The 22,631-nt window shown below is 34.8% G+C and overlaps 1 protein-coding gene across 9 annotated transcripts in view; it reads right to left on the reverse strand.

The window, feature by feature from the left end:
- Positions 1 to 22,631, reverse strand: part of LOC127853920 (uncharacterized) — a 142,351-nt gene that overhangs the window by 13,181 nt on the left and 106,539 nt on the right. For all 9 annotated transcript variants that reach the window (XM_052388755.1, XM_052388757.1, XM_052388756.1 and 6 more), the window contains one exon: positions 4,907 to 5,040. In XM_052388755.1, the coding sequence (XP_052244715.1) occupies positions 4,907 to 5,032 (126 nt within the window). In that variant the 5' untranslated portion in view covers positions 5,033 to 5,040. The remainder of the gene's footprint in view (positions 1 to 4,906; positions 5,041 to 22,631) is intronic.

A 22,631-nucleotide genomic window follows, 5' to 3' on the forward strand; every position in this document is an offset into this window, starting at 1 on the left:
TTGGTCATGTCAATCAGTTAATATATAAACTATCATAAATATGGCATTGATGAAATTTGTGATTTGTTAATAACCTTTTTTAAGCTGTTTAAAATATTTCGTAGAAAATAAAAATCACACACACGCACAAATAAACATTTATACTTTGTAAAATAAAAGAAATCAATAACTTTTATAAAAAAACATAACATAATCAGAAATTCATTTCTACAAACCTGACATCTGCAATTTTCATCACAACTCTCAAAATAAGAGCATGAAAGTTGCCTGCATTCCATTTTTTGTAATTTGTTTAACTCCAAAATCACAGAATAATTAAGAAAATAATCGAAGTTGTCTAAATTAGCACAGTATAATCAATTTTACACATATCATTCAATGATTAGTCAGTTATTAGATGTTTAGTGTAATCAATACTAATTGATTGCCTCTGAATTGCAATCCTGGGTTAATATAACCCATAATTAACAAATGTTTGCCTCACACCCTTCACCAGGATGCTTCTACAAGCCATTTAACTCCATAGAGTAATTTCTGCCCTTGGTCTTGTACAGTTGAGTAATTCCCCTTGAGTGATTGCTGCAAAGTGCTATAAACACAGTGCTCCCCCTTTTAATCCCTTAAGCCACACTGTCACTGGAATTACTGAGAGGTGTGAAATACTTTGACACCTGTTGGCAATTTGCATTTAGTTAAATATGCCAGACTGTCAAGCTTGAATTATTGATGGAAAAGTGGAGTTGCAATTTAATGGATAAGAATTACAGATGCAACAATGGGTCTATCAAAGCACACTTTGGTGTCATTTGAAGTAATTATTGTGCCATATGGCAGAACCATTTGTCAGTGATTGGTCAATGTTAAAATGTGTGAAGAATGTATTAATCACATATATTTAAAGAGAATGTTTTGTTTTCTTAGTAAATTACCCATTTTAAACATTTTTTGCTTATTTTAAATTCACACATTTTTGTATTACCATGTTTTTTTTGAATGACCATTCATTATACATAGATGCTAAAACTGTTGTCGCAATTGATTATAAAACAAGAAACTTGCAAGCCACAAACCAGTTTTACAAGTTTAAGGTATATCCATCCAAATTTAAGTTTTTATTAACTGAGTGTTTTATATATAATTTATTTATAAAACATTCTGCTGGTATAAATTGTACTATTTACAAAACATTCTGCTGGTATAAATGTTACTACAACCCCCCCCCCCCCCCTCCCCCCCTCCCCGGAATTTTGAGGCCTTTACACATTTGGTAAACTGACACAATTTAACAAAATGTTTCAGATTCGCAAATTATGTTGTAGTTATGATATTTGTGAGGAAACAGTAATACTGAACATTTACCATGATCTAAAATATCCATTATATGCATCTTTTGACGATTTAAAAACCTGAAAATTATTAAGCGTTGTTGTCATAATATATATTGGGGTAATACGTGGATTGCTTATATAAAGTTTACTCCAGGGGTTCGAGCCCAGTTGAGGTGTTTTTTTTTTTCTTTAATTTTATTCTTGTTTTTTTACTGGGACTTGTTAGATCAAATGTTTACACTATATCAATATAAAGCATTCAATGACAAACTTCAATACATGCCAAAATCTGTGAAAAGGCCCCTTTTATGTTGAAATAAATCTATCTATCTAAAAGGCCCCTTTAAGCCATGAAATTTTAATTGACGATTTGTAATTGGATTGAAGTCATCAAACTTATGAAATACAATTTTTTATATTCATTTAGTGGATAAGCAAAACCTAAACTTTGAATAATGACCTGTTCCAAATGTTTTAAAGTTGTGATATTATTGTTTTATTCTGATTTTCATTGATAATCTATGCAGTATTGCAAAGTTAAAGAAAATGTTAAGTTCAATGTGTTGCCTTTACCAAACTCAAGTCATTTACTGGAAAACATTGTTCTGCTTTATATAACAGTGATCTTGACCGTAACGCAAATACAATCTTAAACAGGGTCTCAATGGAAGCTTCCTATCCTAAGCTTTACCAACATTTGTGAATGCAAGTTGACATTATTGATTGTAAACCACCTGTTTTGGATTTGTAGTAACAATGACCATTACTCGCTTCGTCCCTAATGAAATCGCCATAGCGAAGTGGATATGGTTCTCTGCCTAGCGATTGAGAGGACACTGGTTGGATCCCCACTGTGGAAGCATTCTTTAGATCTTCCCTACAGTTACCAAGTGATGGTTCTAGTCCCAGGAAATAGATTGAGAGCGTTTCAAATAAGTAGTAGTATGTTCAATGCAATTGAGTTAAAATAAATAGGTTTAAACTGAATGCAATCCCAAGATAGGTTTTCATGTAAGCTACCTACATAGACAATTTCAGTGCAACATCTGCATCGAAACTCAAGTAATTGAGGATAAAGTATTTCTATATATTTATTAACAGTGACGTTGACCTTGCTCTTGACCCAATACGCATCAAGCTAGGCCTCCATGCGAGCTGGCTATATCCCAAGTGTCACTTAGCCTTTACCACTTAGATACGTATTTTGACGTGTTTGTAGTCCCATTGATAGGAAATTTTTATAAAAGAACTTTTTAATAGGTTCAAGGTTTAAAGGTTTCATTTCCAACCCTTAGATACTGATGAGCAGCAAACAGTATCTTAGGTTTGGAAATGAAGCCTTTAAAACTTGTATCGATTAAGGTTCATGTAGAGGCTTCAATTTGAAAAATGTGGGACCCCTAGCATTGAACTCAAATTTGACTAAAGGAAGGGTGCCACATTGAAAATGTATACATATATGCTTTAAAGGATGTTTTTCCTTCAAACTGCTACCAATTTTGTACATCAACGTATTATAACATCCACAAAATCAATCAAAATACAAAGCGATTTTAACAATAAAATATACATTATTTTCAAACATCTGAATCATGTTTATTCCACGTATTTCGGCGGAAAATTATATAACTAGTGATTAATATCGACATTGACGAGGGCAAGTTACGCTTAAATAGTAAAAAAAGTTTACATACCTAGAAATATCAAAACTCAAACACATGTCATTTCATCACCATGGGGGCAGCCATTTTTAAATTAATAAAATAGAAAGAAACATGTTAAAAACTCACTCATCGCCTAATTGACATTCCAAACGGTTGACGATGACAAATGCATTGAATTGTAATCTTTCCGTTGATGTTTGCAAACTGCACGATCAGACCTCATAAACACTCAAAAGAATAACTATGTAAGAAGCATTTCACCAATGTTTACAATCGTTGTCGAATCACATTACTTATATTATTGCGCATAAAATAGTACGCTTACAGACTGACAGAAAGATCGATACGTAACTCCGTTCAATTCATCAAGGTATACTATTATAATGATCATATATAATAATACATCGCTTTAACAATCTAAAAGTAGAAATAATTCTTTTAAAATGAGTTTTTAATAACGAAAGTGAAAACAACGGAAGTTGGATGGATATTCTGTGAGATGCACTTCGGCTCCAGAAAAACAATACAAATAAACTAAAAAAGACGTGTGGGGGACAATTTTCAGCTGGAAAATATTTAAAAAGGGTAAGTGGTGATATCTCTACGTGGTCATTTCTGTTATTTAGTGCGATCTCTTGCTGATTAATGTTAATAGTTGTTTTACTAGTTGCCACCCAACTGTCAAAATAAGAAATGTGTTTTCTCAGGTATGTGTATACACATACCCGGTTTTCTAAAACTGCACGTGGTTTCGACCGATTTGTTTTGCACGTTTTTCTACGGAGCACAGCGATGGCCACGCTTTCAAAATGGGTAAAAGGAATCGAAATATAAAATCAATTGGTTTGCCAATTTCTTTATATTCCTTTACAATTTTATATGTCGTCTGCAATCTATTTCAATTTGAGATGGTTTAAAATTTGCAATTTGGTTTAGAGGTAAATAACAAAATTGTTAAGCCTTTCAGTTTGAAATAGAATTGTGACTCTTATTATCCACCATACCTGGATTTTTAAAAAGTAGTTACGTTTTAGTTTTTTTTAGAACTTTGTTTAGGAAATTTATCCAAAAAAAGCAGTTGAATAAAAACTCATTTGTTGTTTTATGACAATAATTTTCTGTGAAATGTTGCTAACTTGACCTTGTATATGTATATAGCTTTGTATTTATTCAACTGAAGGTAGTGCATATCCTTCCTAACATTAGATTGAGATTTTGTAAATTAGTGTAAAAATGTATTGGTTTTAAACCAAAATATGAAAAAAGCACACAAATATTGAATGTCAAAAATGTGTTTATGTTATTCTATCCGTCTTAAGCTTTAAAATGATATATAGTTTGACCATATTGTACCACATTGAATGAAGAAAAACCAAAGCGAAGTTTTAATGAATTTTATCCCCCCATGAACCTTAAGAAAGGTCTTTAATTTAATTTGATTTTTTAAGAGACAACTATTGGGTCAAAATACATCTGACTGGTAAAGGGTCACACTAAAAAAATAGCTGGGTTGCCATAGTTACCTGGCCAGTATCTAGGGTGGCCATGGTTAGCTGGTCATCATATAGGCTTGCCATGGTGACTTGGTCAGTATCTAGGGTGGTTATAGTTACCTGGTCAGTATCTAGGGAGGCTATGGTTTGTCTGGTCAGTATCTAGGATGGCCATGGCTACCTGGTCAGTAGCTAGGGTGGCCATGGTTTCCTGGTCAATACCTAGGGTGGCCATGCTTACCTGGTCAGTAAATAGGGTGGCCATGGTTACCTGGTAAGTATCTACAGAGGTCATGGTTATGTGGTCATTATCTAGGTCTGCCATGGTTACCTGGCGAGTATCTAAGGTTGCCATGGTTACCTGGTCAGTATCTAGGGTTGCTAGTGTAACCTGGTCAGTATCTAGCATTGTCATGGTTACCTGGTCAGTATCTAGCGTGGCCCCAGCCTGGAGACAGCTGATGACCTGGTCAAGCTGTCCCTTACTGGCAGCATGGCGCAGCTGGTCGGAGAGCCCCTGTGTGCGTGAAATGGCACCTGCATCCATGCTACACCCTGGAAATAGATGTAAAATCTGGTGCAGGTAATGAAATATCAATTTGAAGTGTACAAACTAATTTCCTGTTACATGCCTGATTACCTTGACCTTTGACCTAGGGATCTTAAAATCAAGATGGGACACTGTTCCATTTCTCCCAAAAATCATCTATACCAATTTGCATGATCAGAGGTCAGAGCATTCTCAAGATATCATGCAGAAACTATATTTAATGAGACAAACCCATGCAACCTTGACCTTTGACAGGTTGACCTAAAAATTGTCTTTCTTTACTGGTAGAATGACGGTCATTTTTGTCGGATTTGGTAGTTTTATTGGCTTGAAATATTTTTTCTCCTTTTTTTTGCATTTAAAAAACAGCCTTTGCGTTATACATGGGGGCGCACTATATATGGGAAAATGATGGTAACAAGAAACCATCATGCCAATGTAAATAGTTGTAGTACAACGCTTGGAAACTAATGGTCTACCAACCGATTAATCAACAGACAGTGCTTAGCATATTCCTGCTTCTTCAAGAGGGAGATAATTATAGCTGCATTTTCCATATATTTAGTATGAGTGTCTTCCTTTCACTAAGTTCTGCAGTGCTTTCCACAAGCCATTTAACGGTCCCTCACCGGGGAGCTTGAATTTCGAAATCAGAGTCCGCGGGGCGCCTGAAATTGTCATATTATTGTATTTTGTCTGTGACTGCAGCTAGCCATTCTTAAGATCAAAGCGATATCGCCGATAATTTTAAAAGCCGATTTACGATCTATTGTCGTTTTACCCAACTAAAGCCCGCCTACAGGCCGAGCGTCGTTGTATTGGAAAATCAATATTGGCCAATGAGAGCGCACGCTTTGTATCACAGCACTCGTAGACTGGCAATACATGCAGTTAAATCATGCAGACCACTCGTGACGTACATGTAATTGCCACAGAAATCTTGGCCAGTTACTTAGAAGACTGATGATGGCAACCGGCTGTAATCCTCATGGAAATTGTGCATTTCATGCATAATACTGTCAAAACATTTATTCGAATCGTAAAGTGTTTTAACAAATTATTCTTGAATTCATTACGCAACTGTAAATGTTTTGTTGAAATATCAAATGAGTATAATTAAATTTGTAATACGAAACCCACTCCCGAATGGCGATTTTCACGCGTTTGTAATCAGAACACACACTTCCGCATGTAAATGTTAACGCGACGTTAACATATTCTTGCTTCAAATTAGCAGTGTCAATATATTTTGTGTTGACCCTTTGTCTGAATAAAAAAGCGCGAAAATTATGCAGAATGTACAACGTCGCGTCATTTGCATGAAAAGCGTGGGTGTATTGAGCGTTGTATAAACAAGCACACAACCGGCATGTTCAGTGGCAATATTTCATCAAATCTATAAATAGTCACTTATGCCGAAATTTATTTGATACTTTAGAAAAATGACAACGTTTGTGTTAACAAAAATTATTGCACACTTTCAACGTCAATATTTACCAAAAAGTGTTTTTAAAAATGGAATAAACGGGATTATCGGGTAATGAATAGAAACTTGACAAGTAGTAAGAATGCAGTAATACTCGGGTTGATACGGATGTATTGGGGAATCGTTCAAGTCGGGATCTATGTGGGACAGTTATAAAACAATTAAAAATATATCTTTATAAATGACTTTTTAGCGGGAGTGGTTTCTTAAAGAGTCATAGCGCACCAAATGACGTCTTTTGACGCTGTTTTTCTTAGAGTTATAATGCACCACAGAACCTCAATTGACACGTTAAATAAAAAAATCAACGTCGGGAGGGGACACCGCTCCCGAAGCCACCCCTGTCAGGGGCCAGCCCCGGGGCGCCTGAAAAAAATCCTGTGGAAAGCACTGGTTCTGGAAATCTAAGGTGCAAAAATGGGCCTATGCCAGCATCACTTTATAACGGACAGTGTAGCTCCTGACCGACTGCTTGAACGCAAAGGTTGGTCTGGAGTTAAGCTTGCTGCATATGGCATAAGACCCATTTTTGCATGAAGAGGTTTATATAAGTGCAGAGGTGAACAAACTTTTTCGGCGTAAGCTGTATTAAGCCAGCTTTTCACCCTGACTTGACCTTTGTAAGTGTCCAATAATATTCAAATAAAATTTCCCGCGGCTAGGTACGAATGAATACACTTCATTTATTCCATTGGCCGATTTGAATATAACACCAGAACATTGGAAACATATCCGCGTCTTTGTAACACTGTTTTACTGCATGAAACAATTTTATCTCTAATGAAAAGGCTCAATAGATAGAACAGTTTTACAATCAATTTTCGACATAAATACAGTTTGTGCGTTCACCTTTTATTTTTAGAGAATTACCAGCGCAAAAGCGTTTATACTAAAGGCTATATTCTCATATTTAGTACTTACTTGCATTGCATTTCAACCCGCGAGGTTTCGGGTCGATTCGCGGCCAGTGTGTGAAAGTCAGTGTTTATATACAGTTCATCACCGGAGTTCGCAGAAGGAGTTGCGATCTTTTCATTGAAGGAAAAAATTGGAATCTATGCTATTTTTGTCTGATGGAGTAAATAGTTTGTTTAGTCGCTTTGTCGATATATCAATATTTTAGGCACAGCTGTTGCCTTGGTCGTGTACAGTCGGCGTAAACAAGCCGTCGTTTCAGCAGCAGAATTGTTACCTAACTTTAATGCATCGCATTCCAATCCGCAAGGTATCAAGGTCAGTTTGCGGTCAGTTGCAGAAATCTTTATATAAACGCCGTCTAGTAAACTTTGTGCACTTGAAGTCTGTTTTGATCAGAAAGATACTAAATAAAGATATTCGGCGATATTATTGCGGTATGTCAATCATCGATTTTTAATATGTTTTCAACATTTGCATGATAAGGACCAATTTTGATAATTTTAGACCAGTTTATTAAGCATGAGCACAATAATTCACTATACTATAATTATGCAATTAAATAAGATTCGAGTATTGCCGGCTGACCTATATGCACTCGTTTATTTTCATGTTTCGTGTGTTTTTCTATTCTGTAAATATAGATATCTGAGTAATAATATCACATAAAGCAAAATAAGCCACGAAATCTGGCGCAACACCCCGTAATTGATTTGCTTGTGATGTAGCTAAGAACTGCGCAGAAAAAAGGCATCCGCTACTTTTTATCTCATAGAGATAACTTTTGATCGTTCATAAACATCGACCACAATCAACGCCGTATATCTTTTTTAAAGATATTTCTTGTTTAACTTAACCCATTTATGCCTAGCGTCTAGAAAAAAAGGCCTTGGCAAACAGCGTAGACCCAGATGAGACGACGCATCATGCGGCGTCTCATCTGGGTCTGCGCTGTTTGCTTAAAGGAATTTCTGTAAGAAATATTTTAAATATAGAAATAAATATACTAGACATCCCTAATTTTGGATATAAATTGATCCAATTTAGAAGGTTTAGAGAGTCCACTAGGCATAAATGGGTTAAACATTGAAAGATACGATCTTATTGGCTTTTAAAATGGTTAAGGAAAATGATATCTTTTTTGTCTTTTTTTTTTTTTATATACCAGAATGTCCTTTAATTATTTTATGCAGGAATGTATGGAAAAAAAACCCTGATAAGCGACCAATGCATAGCCAAGAGCATATCATCAATTTAGCTTAATGACCAAACCATTTCATGCATCTACAGGAACTGCAAAAAGCAAGTAACCCCAAGATTAACTAAAGGCAATATAACTCTGTATAGTGCCATCGGATTTGTCATTTCCCACATCCTGCTATGACAGAAGATTCTAGATCAATCTAGAATAAACAAACAGATTTATTGACAAGCAATTGATGAATATCGTAAGTTGTTGTTAAGCTGTTGTCATGTATAATTTTGATAAAGAAAATAACCGCACTCATCACATTAAACTAAATGCATGGGTAATATTTCAATAGCTGAGGCTCCAAATTAACTGAAAATTCTTAATAATAGTTTTTTTTGTTTAAACATATTTGTACAATTTAATGTTACTAATCTACTGTAATCTTGTGCAATTGCTTCCTTTAACCTTAGATGACCTGCACCAAAATAAAAATAAAAATTAATGCAGGAATTTGTTTATATCAAGCTTCTGATAAACAAAATACATAGATTGCTTTGTTTATCATCAATTTAACATGATGACCATCACATTTTTGTTGTATCTGAATTGCAAATAAGGTAGAAGGCATCAAGATAAAACAGTAAGGTGGAAGTCTTTTGTCTTCTATCACTGAAGTGTAAACAGAATGATATGCAGTGAAATGATGAGGAAATCTGTTGATTTTCGATAAAATATATCCTTAAGCTTATAAAAGCATCAGATTTATTGTCTTGTTTCAAATTATTATAAGTAATATTTTATTTGGTTTTATGATTTTACAGTTTTGTATCCTGTAGTGATCCTGAGAGTCTCAGAAAAACACCCACACTTATACATCTCTCATATCAGATGCCAGAAGTATATCTTAAAGCGGGTATATACAATTTTGTCAAATATTTATGAATTTATATAAATGTGTAAAAAATTATTATATATATATTTCAATATACACTGCAACGCCGATATATCGCGGTTGTTGGGGTCCAAAGATCGCGAGCGCGATATATCCGGCGCGCGATATAATTAGAGAAATGTCTAGCTAAATTGTATTGCGGTTAATTTGTCAAATTTCCCCAATGTTTTCATTTTATATATGGCGCTACTACATATTTGTATAGTGATAATTGCAAACCAATTCTACAATAAACATTTTTCATAACTACATAATGTATCTTTATTTATCATAAAAACCAAAATGTAAATTATATTTTTCATTTTCATGTACGATCGCTCGCGAAACAGTTCAAAACAAGAATTCTTGCCGTAAAAAAAATGTATAAAATATAAATGTGCATATATTCGAATTTACGCTTATAAATAGTCCTAATGAAGGAACTGAAACAGCGTAACGGTAATGATACAGCGTGTTTGAATTATTTTATTAAGAGGAAATGTCAATGCCACATAATTCACGAGATACAGCGGTACTTTAGTTGAAATTTACAACTAAACTTTTAATGGAAATAAAATTATCTCAATGTTGTACCCCTACGAAACTTTAATTTAGAAATAAATACACCCACGCCAATTTTCGTGCGCTTTTTATCAGAACAAAGAAATTCATGACCAGTACCGAAATTTAACGATTTATATACCAGTAAACTGCCATTATTACCTTTGAAATGACACTAATTGTTTATTTGTTAAGTGTTAAAAACAACCCCAGCCGTGTGTACACAACACTGTCACTTATCGACTGTTTTTCACGCTTCACTGCGTGCCATAGTAAGCCACGACATATAGGGTGTTAATACTAGCTTGAACCGGTTATTTGCTTAAGTTAGCGAATTCTCAGATTAAAACATGTAATTTAGTGATCATGCTCGTCGGATTTTTGGGAGCCATAGCCAAAGCGCGATATATTGGACAGTGCGATATAACGGTCCGTGATATATCGGCGTTGCAGTGTAAATTAAAATAAAAGTTAAGAAGAACATGTGACGAAAAATGCGAAATAAGCCAGATATTTAATTCTGAAATTGAAAACGGCTGTACAGCCGAATTCGCCAGCATGTATACCATACATGTACGATGTGAATCTAAACTTAGTTTAACGGTTTATTTGAATTCCCGCAACGATATCTATTCATACGACACACGTACACTAACTCCGATCCTAATACAAAGACAAATGCTTCGGTTATTGAAGGAAAATATGTTCGTCACAATCGGCTCGGGGCGCAAATTTGTCTTTGCTGCATTTTATGAAATTCGGCTTTAATGTATAATTTTTCTTTCCTATTTTATGTTATTGTAACCAGAGCTCCAGATAAAAAATTGGTCAAATTCTTATTTACTCCCTATTTTAAAGATTAAATCTTATTTTACCCCCTATTTATAAAATTATTTTTTAACAATATATTGCCAAATAATTTTTTATTCATTGTTTTTGACACTTCAACAATTCAACATTTTGGTTCATAGTCTTGGAAAAGCCTGGCTTTCCTTCTCCGTTTCTTGCTTTCCCATAATCGGACAGCTTCGCGAGAGCTTATAAGTTCATCAATTATTGACGAAACCATACTTTGGGTATTTGAATCTAATTGAAAGAATGCATGCAGCGTGGACTTTTGACTTCCACGCTTCGATACACCGCTTCGGTCGGCCATTTTGATTTTTTAAATGTGAAACGGTCACTCACACTTTGGCTTAGGTCATAATGGCCTTTTGGTCGCCGTTAAAGTCATATCCAAAACTACATTTAAACTATATTAAACATTTAAGTTTAATGACATTTTGAATAGGTATACAGTATATTACCGGTACTTGTGTATATAAATTACGATAAGTGTAATTAAAAAGGTACAATAAAAGTAATGACTCGCCTGCAATACTAGATGAACAGAATCGAGACCGTTTGGCCTTTCGACCTTTCTTAGGTGTGGCTCTTCCTCACAACAAACGCTTGAGTGACGTTGACTTAAAGGTGTAGTTTTAATTGAGCGCCTAGGCGAGTCAGAACCGGGATGATTTGTTTTACCGCATTCTATACATAGATGGTGACGTCACAACGTCAGTAAGACCGGTGTGTACACAATGTTGTTTACCGTATATAATTTGCTACTGGAAGTTTTACGCACGTTCAAAAATTTCGTATTCGTGTTTTATTTTATCAATGCGTAACTTTACGCAAAGATTTTAAATCTAAATCGTTATTTAAGAAATTTAATTCGTTTTTACGCCTTTACGCATGTTATCTGGAGCACTGATTGTAACATATTTTATCAATATATTACAATTAAACACATATAAAAAATCGTATATACCCACTTTAACCCTTTCCCTCTCAGAAGAAATTTGAAAATGGCTATGTGCAAACAGCATAAAACAAGATCAGCCTGCAAGTAACTCCCAGTCTGTTCAGGTTTTATGCTGTTTGCTGCTCATCAGTATCTAAGGGTTGGAATTGAAGCCTTCAAAACTTGGATGTAGTAAGAAAGGTCTTTAATAAAATTTAACTTTCTAAGGAACTGCAAATGAATAAAAATACATATCTAAGTGGTAAAGGGTTAATCTCCAACTATTTGTGCTGAGTCATTCATCAGAATCACAATATAATTTTTCTAAATGTTATAATTTAATTTGTATCCTCTACTCTAGATAAATAATGTGTTTATTAGTTTTAAATAATATTTTTACACAAGCGATGCTAAACATATATCCCCTGGTCTTTGAAATCTCATAGGCATTAATCATTTCTGTTATGAGGACATCATATGTCAAGACTGATCATGGGTCATAAAGAAAAACACTTTGAAATAAAGTATGTTCCATATGTTACACTCAAAATTTCAATCAAACAGTTACTTGGCCCATTTATTGTTAAGGTTACATTGCACTATGATTGCGCAGTTTTGATTGAACCATGATATCTCTGTCAACTTCACTATAAGAGCAAACATAAGATTGTGAAAGTGTTAAACATTTGTTTGATTAACAATTTTGTGATAAATCTCTTGACCTTTGATTAACAATTTTGTAATAAATCTCTTGACCTTGTTATTATTAGTCCTGTTTTCATTGATCAAACATACAATACTAAGAATGCCAATCAGTGTGTAGACTCGACATTCATGTTATTTTGAAACACAAATTTAAAATAAAATATCAATAAAATACCTAAGTATAGTTATACAAGGCCCAAACACAAACAAGAGGGCCTGAAAGGCCCAAAGTCGCTCACCTGAGATAACAAGATATTATTGGGACAAATCTTCTGAACAAGTTTCATGAAGATCGGAAAATAAATGTGGCCTCTAGAGTGTTAACAAGGTTTTACTAAAGCCATATAAGGAAAAATGCCCCGCCCCCTGGCAGCCATGTTTTTCAACCAACCAGCATCATTTTTGAACTCATCCAAGATATTATTGGGATGAATCTTCTGACCAAGTTTCATGAAGATCGGACAGTAAATGTGGCCTCTAGAGTGTTAACAAGATTTTACTATAGCCATATAAGGAAAAATGCCCTGCCCCTTCCCTTGTCAAAAAATAACCCACTTTCATACCAAAACACACTTAAACCAACATAAAACTGTGTTTTTTCTGAGTTTTTCTTAGTGGAAGTTGGTTTTTGCTAATAAAAGTGAGTTTTATGTGCGCTAAACTGTGCTTAACTGAGTTTAAAGTTGGTTATTTTAAGAAGATGTGTGTTTAAGTGAGTTTTTTTCTGTAAGAAGTCGGTTTTATGTGTGTCAAAAGTGAGCCTTTTTATTTATGAGTTGGTTTATGTGTGTTTAAGTGTGTCTTTTTGTTTTATAAGCGAGTCTTTTACAACAGAAGTTGGTCTTTTTTAAACATAAGTGGGCTTAAGCGAGTTTAAATTGGTCTTTTTGTTAATAAATTGAGAGCTGCAACGAGGCTTAAAGAATCACTTTAACACACTTTTCAACAAGTTGGTCTTTTGTTTATTAATTTAACTCATCAATGAAACAATAATTCTTCAACTGGGTCTTTGTTTGATGTTTATAGCAATAAATAATACAAGTCAATTGTAAAGGGGCTTTTTTTTACAGCTTGTTTGCCATTGTCCCTATTGTACATTTGTGTGCTCCCCATAATTTTCAGGGAATATTGGATGAAAATGGCTCTTTCAGAACATCACAGGTTCACAGATGGACAACAAGTATCACTGACAAAAACTATAACAATGATCAAGCTTAGTTTTATACATGAACATGAAAGAGTTTGTGTTTCACTTTGATTTTTTTCTTTATGTTTGTTTTTGTTATCAACAATATCTTATGATTGTTTTATGTCTTAATTTTTTTATTTTTTTTTAAACAATCTTATATGATTGTTTATATTTGTTTAAAACAGTATTTACTTGTTAAATCTGCATATTTAAATAACTATGGTATTGAAAACATTATTTTGGAAATAATCTATTTATTTTTGTACATAAGTTATGCAAGATTTTGATATTTTCATATGATACCATCATATCCATTTTCTTAATTTGCAATAAAATAATAAAATGCCAAACATGACCTGTGTTACATAAACTGTCAACAAAATAACAAGACAATACCTAAAAGCACCCTTATTTCACACCACTAACAATAAACAGATAACAATCTGTCAGGCATTCAGAGCTAAACAGGGTACTGATTATCTAGGGGTAGATAAGGCTACTGATGGGGTTTGCCTAGAGATAAGACTGTGTGGAATGAGATATGAGGCTTTTGATTGGCTAGGAAGGAAACAACAACTTTTGAAAAACAAGCTGGTGTCAGCAATTGAATATTGAGCTAAATTTAATTCAGCAACATTAATACAAAGAAGTGAAAGACTTATAATGGTGAAATTCTGTCAGCATGAAGTATTGTGTGATGAAAACAATTGTTTTTTACTGCAATGTGGAAATCAACAATAAGTTGGTTGGAAAGGAGGTTGAACTGCCTGTTGTTGTTTTTTGGAATACTGAAGAACAGTTTTAACAGGTTTGTATTGTCATTTCTTCATCCCTTTTTTTATTTAGTTTATTGAATTAATTATGATCATTATCATATTTATGTATTGTCACTAGGAAATGTAAATGGATAAGTTATTGTATTGCAATTTAAAGGAAAAAGAACACAATTTGAAGCAAAAATAGATAAACTTGCACATGAAAAAGTGTAAATGTTGTGTACAGTGAATAATTATGGTTGTGTTTCATGGTTATTGTCATCTTAAATTTTATTTATAGCTATTTCTGGTTATAACTGAACGGATTTCTTTCCCTCATACTTAATTAGAACTTATATATTTTAATTTTGAAGGTTAACTCTTGCCACAAGGCAAAATTGTCATTGATGGGAAGATCCTTTGGACAGAATGTGCATCATCGCCTGCCTGATGTATGGACTTTTATTCCTGGTTTTTACCCTGCACAAGCTGGCAAACTTGAGGGGAACAAGAGTGGGAAAACCTCGCCCTGTCCTTGACCAAGAAAGCTCGATTTGTTGAGAGGTAAACTATACAGGTTATTGCATTTACAATGCCACCAGACCACACAGCCAAATGAGACCACGCATCTTGGTACATTTTCATACTGCATTTTCTACCAAACGCAATTACTTTTAATACTTGATGAAAAGTGCTAAGTCACATGTGATCACGGGATTAAAATTTCAAAAAAAAAAAAAAACAACAAGCAAATAACTTAAATTTATTATTATTAAAGCAACAAGATTACCATAACAGCAATATTTCATAGTTAAGTGGAACGAAAACATAACCAATCAACATGTTTGAAGAATGCCTTGCCATTTTGAAAGTGATAAAGACAAAAGTTTATTTTGTAAATAAAGGCCACCGGCCCAAAATACAGCATACATAAGTAACAGCATGTTATTTTTTGAGTTGTGATACATCAAGTTTGAACATCAATTTTGATCTACATCTTTCTTTTTCATTATTTCAGTTACAAAAAAGGCTATGCTTTTAAGTTTACTTTCATCAGAGATTTGCATAAGATTGCAAAAATTTAAGAAATTTTGTTCACCATTGTACCATGAAAAGATATACATTTGCCTTTCTTGGTTGAATTTTGGACATTTAAAAAATACATGAAACTCATCTTCAATACACATATTATTAAAAACGACTGAACAATATGTACATAATCGGTTTTCTCTTGAAATTCCTAAATGTCGACCAGTTTCAATAGCTAATTTATGGCTTGAACAACGGAATCTAGCAACTGACTTTCGAACATAAAATGGTATATCGATAAACAAATACTTTTCTGGGTTTAACATAGATTTGAACTGTTTGTAAGTATCGCATCTTGGTGAATTTCCAAGAGCTTCAAGCCAGTTTTGTGTATTACAATCAATCAATCTTTGTTTAAATGACATTAAGAATAATTCCACATTTCCTATCTCTTGACTTATCCAAACAAAACCAAATCCATAACGGTACAAAATATTTTTTACAGATGTCACCCAATTAGTTCTTCCGATTTCGTCATGCCGCTTTAACATAATATAACAGTTTCTAGGATATCGATCCTCTGTCATACTTATCAATTTACACCAATATTTAACGCATTTTACATGATGTTCTATACAAAGAGGTAATCTACCACATTCTCCTAATACAATGCTATCATTTACAGATTTATTTACACCAAGGAAATATTTACAACACTCGATTTGTACTTTTTCGAGAATGTCTGAGAATTCTATTCCATATATCTCAGAGCCATATGTAAGTATGGGTTTAACCATTGAATCAAACAATTTAAAATATTCCGTGTATGAAAAATATCCAAAGTTTCTTTGGTATGATTTAATAGCAAAAATAGATTTTCGGGCTTGAGCTGCAAGTTTTTCTTTCGCTTTCCTCCATGATAATTTGGGTGTAAAAAGAAGACCCATGTATTTATATACAGATGTGACATTTACGGGATTATTTTTTAAGACCCAATGTTCGTATGCTCTTAGCGGACCTCCATTTCTAAAAACAATAATTTCAGTCTTTTGTTGATTAATTGTCATACCAGTATTATCACAAAATTCTGATATAGAGTTCAATTGTGATTGTAGCTCGATCGCGGTATCGGCGCAACTCGCAACGTCATCGGCAAAAAGAATGCAAATAATGTCTGAAATATCTTCGGTGATAAAAATACCCCTATGACCTTTAGATTTTAGAAAGGTAGACAACTCGTTCATGTATAAATTAAAAATTATAGTGCTGGTTACGTCCCCTTGCCTAGTGCCGATGTTACAATTGAAGTTTTGCGTGACATTTTTATCATTTACCCGTACACATCCGCGTAGATTTGAATACATCGATTTTAATACTTGAAAAAGCTTCCCCTTGACCCCATTTTTACACATAGTTGTAAATAGTTTATGAATAATCAAACTATCAAATGCTTTTTGGAAGTCTACGTATAGAACATAAAACCTACCACCAGGTTTACACGTATATTTTTGGACCATGCTTTGAAGAGTAAATAAATTATCAATGGTTGAATATCCCTTGCGAAAACCGGCTTGTGCTTCTTCTATTTTATTGTTAAAATCTGCCCATTTGCATAATCTGTTGTATACGATATTGGAGAATATTTTATACATTACATTAATTAATGATATACCTCTATAATTAGAGGGGTCATCTGTAGCGCCTGACTTATATATCGGCACAATTATACTATCCCGCCAGATATTTGGAAAATGCCCTGTATTTAGAATCTTATTAAATAAATCTCGAAGTAAAGGACTTATCATATGCATCGTACTTTTATAAAATTCTGCCCCAAGGCCATCGGTCCCTTGCGATTTTCCATCTTTGAGTTTTGAAATACTTTTTATTATTTCTTCGTTCGTGATTTCTGAGTTTAAAATTTGATCTTGATCATCTTCAGTTTCGTTAACCTCTAGCTGTATATCAATTAGACTTGGTTGATTTTCTTTACAAAGAAGGCCTTTAAAATAATCGTACCATGCAAATGGATCTATATTACAAGAATCTTTGTTTTTCGTCTTATGACTACCTTTTATTAATTTCCAGAACAAATTTGGTTTAGTACGCGATAAAACCAATTCGTTTCTTTTCGTCGTTTGATACGCTTGTTTTTTGTCCGAGCACATATTTTTAAACCCTCTACGGAGTGATATATAGTATTGATAATCCGTAGCATCATTACTTAAACGGAATCTTCGTAATGCTGCGTACTTCGTTTGTTTAGCTGCGTTGCATTCTCTATCCCACCACGGTTGATTTAATGAATTGTCATTTTTATTAAGATAGTGTGTTTTATAATTTGCCTTCATATCGGATGCAGCGTATTTGTACAAATTTAAAATTTTATCGATCGCTTCGTCAATATCCGTGCACGCGATTGCTTCAAATATTTGCGCATGCTGAATGTTAAAACTGTTTTCAAATACTCTTATGAAATTTTGCTTGTGTGCGTCTTTCCATTTATACTTTTCTATTTTTGGTAAGTGTTCGCTACCGTTATTAAAGTAATGTTGATTGCCGCAATTAGCACGAATAATTTTCTTTTTCCCCAAAACTATTTTAGAACTAATAGGCAAATGATCAGACTCATCCCTAATCTCCACACAAAAATAAGTAATATGAGAAAATAGCTCAGTGGATACAACATGGTAGTCAACAACACTAGCGCCATTATTTGTAAGACATGTAAAATTTCCTAAAAAATCATCGTAGCTACGCCCATTTAAAATATGCATACCTTGCGTACAACACAGTTCAACGAGTGTTTTCCCAAAATTGTTATATCGTTCTGAGTCTTTGTTATTACGTGGGCGATCAAAGGGATCCGTGTTATAATCAACCTCTATGTTAAAAATGTTATCCACATTATCATCAGGTATATAATCTAATAATTTTTTTGTGCGTGCGTTTAAATCTCCTGCTAGGTATATACATGCATCAGCATAAAGTACTCTTAAAGAAGAAATATTAGAGTCAATAATAGTGATACCATTATTCTCATTCATTCGCTCATAAATTGGTGAACCTTCTGGCGATACATAGGCTATATATAATATGATATCTTTTAAAGAGCTATACATAGAACTTTTGATATACAGAACAATACAATCCTGATAGTTATGACATATTTGTGAAATGAAACCTTCTTTTAACAGATCGTTTTTTACATACGCGGCTATTCCACCACTATTACGCCATGCATTAGTTACTTTTGTTCTCACATAGTCAAAACATGTATAATTTGCTAATAAATCACAAAATTCATTGTTTTTCTCACCCCATGTCTCTAATAAACCTATGATATCAAATGAAAGTAAATAATTTACAAAGTCACAATTATTTACAAGTTTCCTTAGACCGCACACATTCCATGTTATAATGGTAATGTTTTCTGTTGGGCCTTGACCTCGATCCTATTCCACCCCGCCTGTTGCCCCAGCTTCGCTTTCGTCATCGGATCGTTCCGCCTCACTGCCCTCGCGATAATCCCCTCTCACCACATTCCGCTGGCTATTGTTCGTGCGTGTTTGTTGTCTTCCACGGGTATTTCCAATTTTAGTAATTTCGCCGGTCAAGTCGTCGTACTGGTACACCTCGTTATCAATAAATAGCTTGTCAAAGCGCAATGAAGCGTATTGTCCTTGACTTCGCGCTTGAACTAACCGCTTTCCCAGTTCACGCCTGTGTAGTTGCACTCGCTCAGTGAAATCCTCGCGTACGGAAAATTGAGAATTCCTGTCCAAAACTTCCCTTGATTTTTTGAGTATGGTCTCACGGTCTTTGTAGCGAGAAAATTTAGCGACAATCTGGGGTTTTTCAGAATTTTTATTACCCACTCTGTGCGCTCTTTCTATTTCGACGTGCTCAAGATCGGGCAAACCAAGTGTGTCATTGATGAAATGTCGTACCTTCAGTTCCGTTTCCTCCCACTTCTCCCCGCTTGTTCCCGGGATCCCGAGAAAACGCAAATTATTCCGCCGCGAATGACCCTCTAAACTGTCAATTTTCGAACAAAGGCTATGAATTTGTTTCTTCATTTCTTGATTTTCCTGTTTGAACGATTCATTTTCTGTTTTTAACAAATTTACTGTGTTACTTATGTCATCAACTTTCGAGTTTATCGTTGACAAATCAGCGCGCACTTCGGCTTTCATTTCTCTGAGAAAACACATTACCTCACTGTCCTGGTTAGATCGGCTTGTGTTTAAATGAGCGTCCCGTGCACTCGCGGGCGTTGCAATCGTCTCCGTAGCTCTCGCTGCTGTTTCAACGAATGATAAAGTCCGTTGTTTTTGTGTACGCGGCGGTCCAGGATTCGTCTCCACATCCCCACCCAGTAACATCAACATAGACAGGAAAACAGCTAGACGCAAACAGACACTAACACTCCTTTTACCCACACACAGTGTACACAATCTACTTCTTGTCTTATTTGGCATCACAAATAATCCAATTCGCATCCTGTAAAGCACAGTATCGATAGCCATTTTTGAAATTATTGAAATTTTTCGAGAGCGCAATTTTCACGTGCAGCCATTAACAAGGGACACAACTCAACGTTGAAGGTATTAATCCTTTGCAGATCAACTGGCATAAGAGATGCTCAAGAGGAGAAGGACACAAGCAGCATCAATGGTACATGTCGCTCCAGCGCCTGCTTTCCAGGTCTCTCTACCAGCTGCATTCCAGGTCCCTCCACCCGCCAAGATCAGGTCTAGGTCCCTGCACTGGCTGCTGTCCAGGTCCCCTAGCAGTCAAGGTCTCTCCAGTGGCTGCTGTGCAGGTCCCAACACCGTATGCCGTCAAGGTCCCTCCATACGCTGAAATCCAGGTTCCTCATTCCACTTCGGTTCAGGTACCTCCAACAGCTGAGATCCAGGTCTCTGCAGGAGCTGCGGTCTAAATACTCCACCCGCAGTGGTCCACTGCGGTCAACCTTTTGCTTTAAAATCTTCCATAAATGTCTATTATTGTATAATGTATTGTAAAAATAATCTGTTTGTATTAATTTGCAGTGTACTATATTTGTCACATAAACATAATTTTCGTACACATTGTGTTTTTTCCATTTTAACCACATGGGGCTTATAATGAACTGTTGTAATTGCTTCTCAAAAACCATTTTTTCTAGAACATATCAGTCCAAAATTATTATTTTTTCACACTGCAAAATCCCACCTAAGGCTAAAAAAACCTACTTTCTTAAAAAAACTCACTAAAACACTGTTAAAACCCACAAAAATCAACTTACCCAAACCCACAAATTGCTTTTGTTTTCTTCACAGATAAAATACTGTTAATAACTAGGTTTAAAGCGAGTTAAAAGCATGTTTTCACTGTGAAAAAAACTAAGAAAGGCGTGCTTTCAGCTCACTTTTCGCTCACTTAAAAACCGTGTTTAGCCTGCTTATAGCTCACATAAAAAACACACTTTTTACCCACTTAAAACCAACTCCACAGACAGAAGTTGGTTTAAGCATGTTTAAAAAACCTCAAAAAACCAACTTGTAGAAAATCATACTCACTTTAAACCAACTTAAGATGATTAAAAAACCTACTATGTTGGTTTAAAGCGAGTTAAACCAAGATTTAACTCAGAAAAAACAAAGTCGGTAAGCTAAAAAACCCAGTCGGTAAGCTAAAAGCGTGTCTGAAAAACCCGCTTTTAGCACAGTGCAAATACCGCAGAGTTAAACACAGCTGCCTGAAGAAAACTCACTTCAAACCCACTTAAGACGGTTAAAAAACCCACTATGTTGGCTTTAAGCGAGTTAAACCAAGATTCAACTCAGATAAAACCAAGTCGGTAAGCAAAAAGTGTGTTTAAAAGACTCGCTTTTAGCTCGGTGCCAATACGGCAGGGTTTAACCCAGATTAAAACTGGGTTATAACCGGATTTTGCTCACTTTTTTGACAAGGGTTGGAAGCCATTTTTTCAAGCAAACATAATTATTTTCGAACTCATCCAAGATATTATTGAGACCAATCTTCTTACCAAATTTCATGAAGATTGGACAATAAATGTGGCCTCTAGAGTGTTAACAAGGTTTTACTATAGCAATATATAGCCATATAAAGAAAAATTCCCCGCCCCTGGTGGCCATGTTTTTCAAGCAACCAAAACCATTTTCGAACTCCTCCAAGATATCATCGGGACAAATCTTCTGACCAAGTTTCATGATGATCGGAAAATAAATGTGACCTCTAGAGTGTTAACAAGGTTTTACTATAGCCATATAAGGAAAATAGCCCCGCCCCTGTGGTGGCCATGTTTTTCAACCAACTGGCATCATTTTTGAACTCGTCCAAGATATTGTTGGGATGAATTTTCTGACTGAGTTTCATGAAGATCGGACGATAAATGTGGACTCTAGAGTGTAAACAAGATTTTACTATAGCCTTATATAGCCATATAAGGAAAAATGCCCCTCCCTTTGGTGGCCATGTTATTCAAGCAAACGTAACCATTTTCGAACTCATCCAAGATATCATTAAGACAAATCTTCTGACTATATTTCATCAAGATTGGACAATGAATGTGGCCTCTAGAGTTTTAACAAGGTTTTACTATAGCCATATAAGGAAAAATGCCCCGCCCCCTGGCGGCCATGTTTTTCAACCAACTGGCATCATTTTAGAACTCATCCAAGATATTATTGGGATGAATCTTCTAACCAAGTTTCATTAAGATTTGACAATAAATGTGGCCTCTAGAGTGTTAACAAGATTTTACTATAGCCATATAAGGAAAAATGCCCCGCACCTTGGCAGCCATGTTTTTCAAGCAAAGGTTACCATTTTTGAACTCATCAAAGATATCAGTGGGACAAATCTTCTGAGCAAGTTTCATGAAGATCAGAAAGTAAATGTGGCCTCAAAAGTGTTAACAAGGTTTTACTATAGCCATATAAGGAAAAATGCCCCCGCCCCATGGCGGCCATGTTTTTTAACCAACCGGCATCATTTTCGAACTCATCCAAGATATCATTAAGACAAATGTTCTGA

This window comes from Dreissena polymorpha, chromosome 12, assembly GCF_020536995.1.
Source record: "Dreissena polymorpha isolate Duluth1 chromosome 12, UMN_Dpol_1.0, whole genome shotgun sequence".
Lineage (NCBI taxonomy): Eukaryota > Metazoa > Mollusca > Bivalvia > Myida > Dreissenidae > Dreissena > Dreissena polymorpha.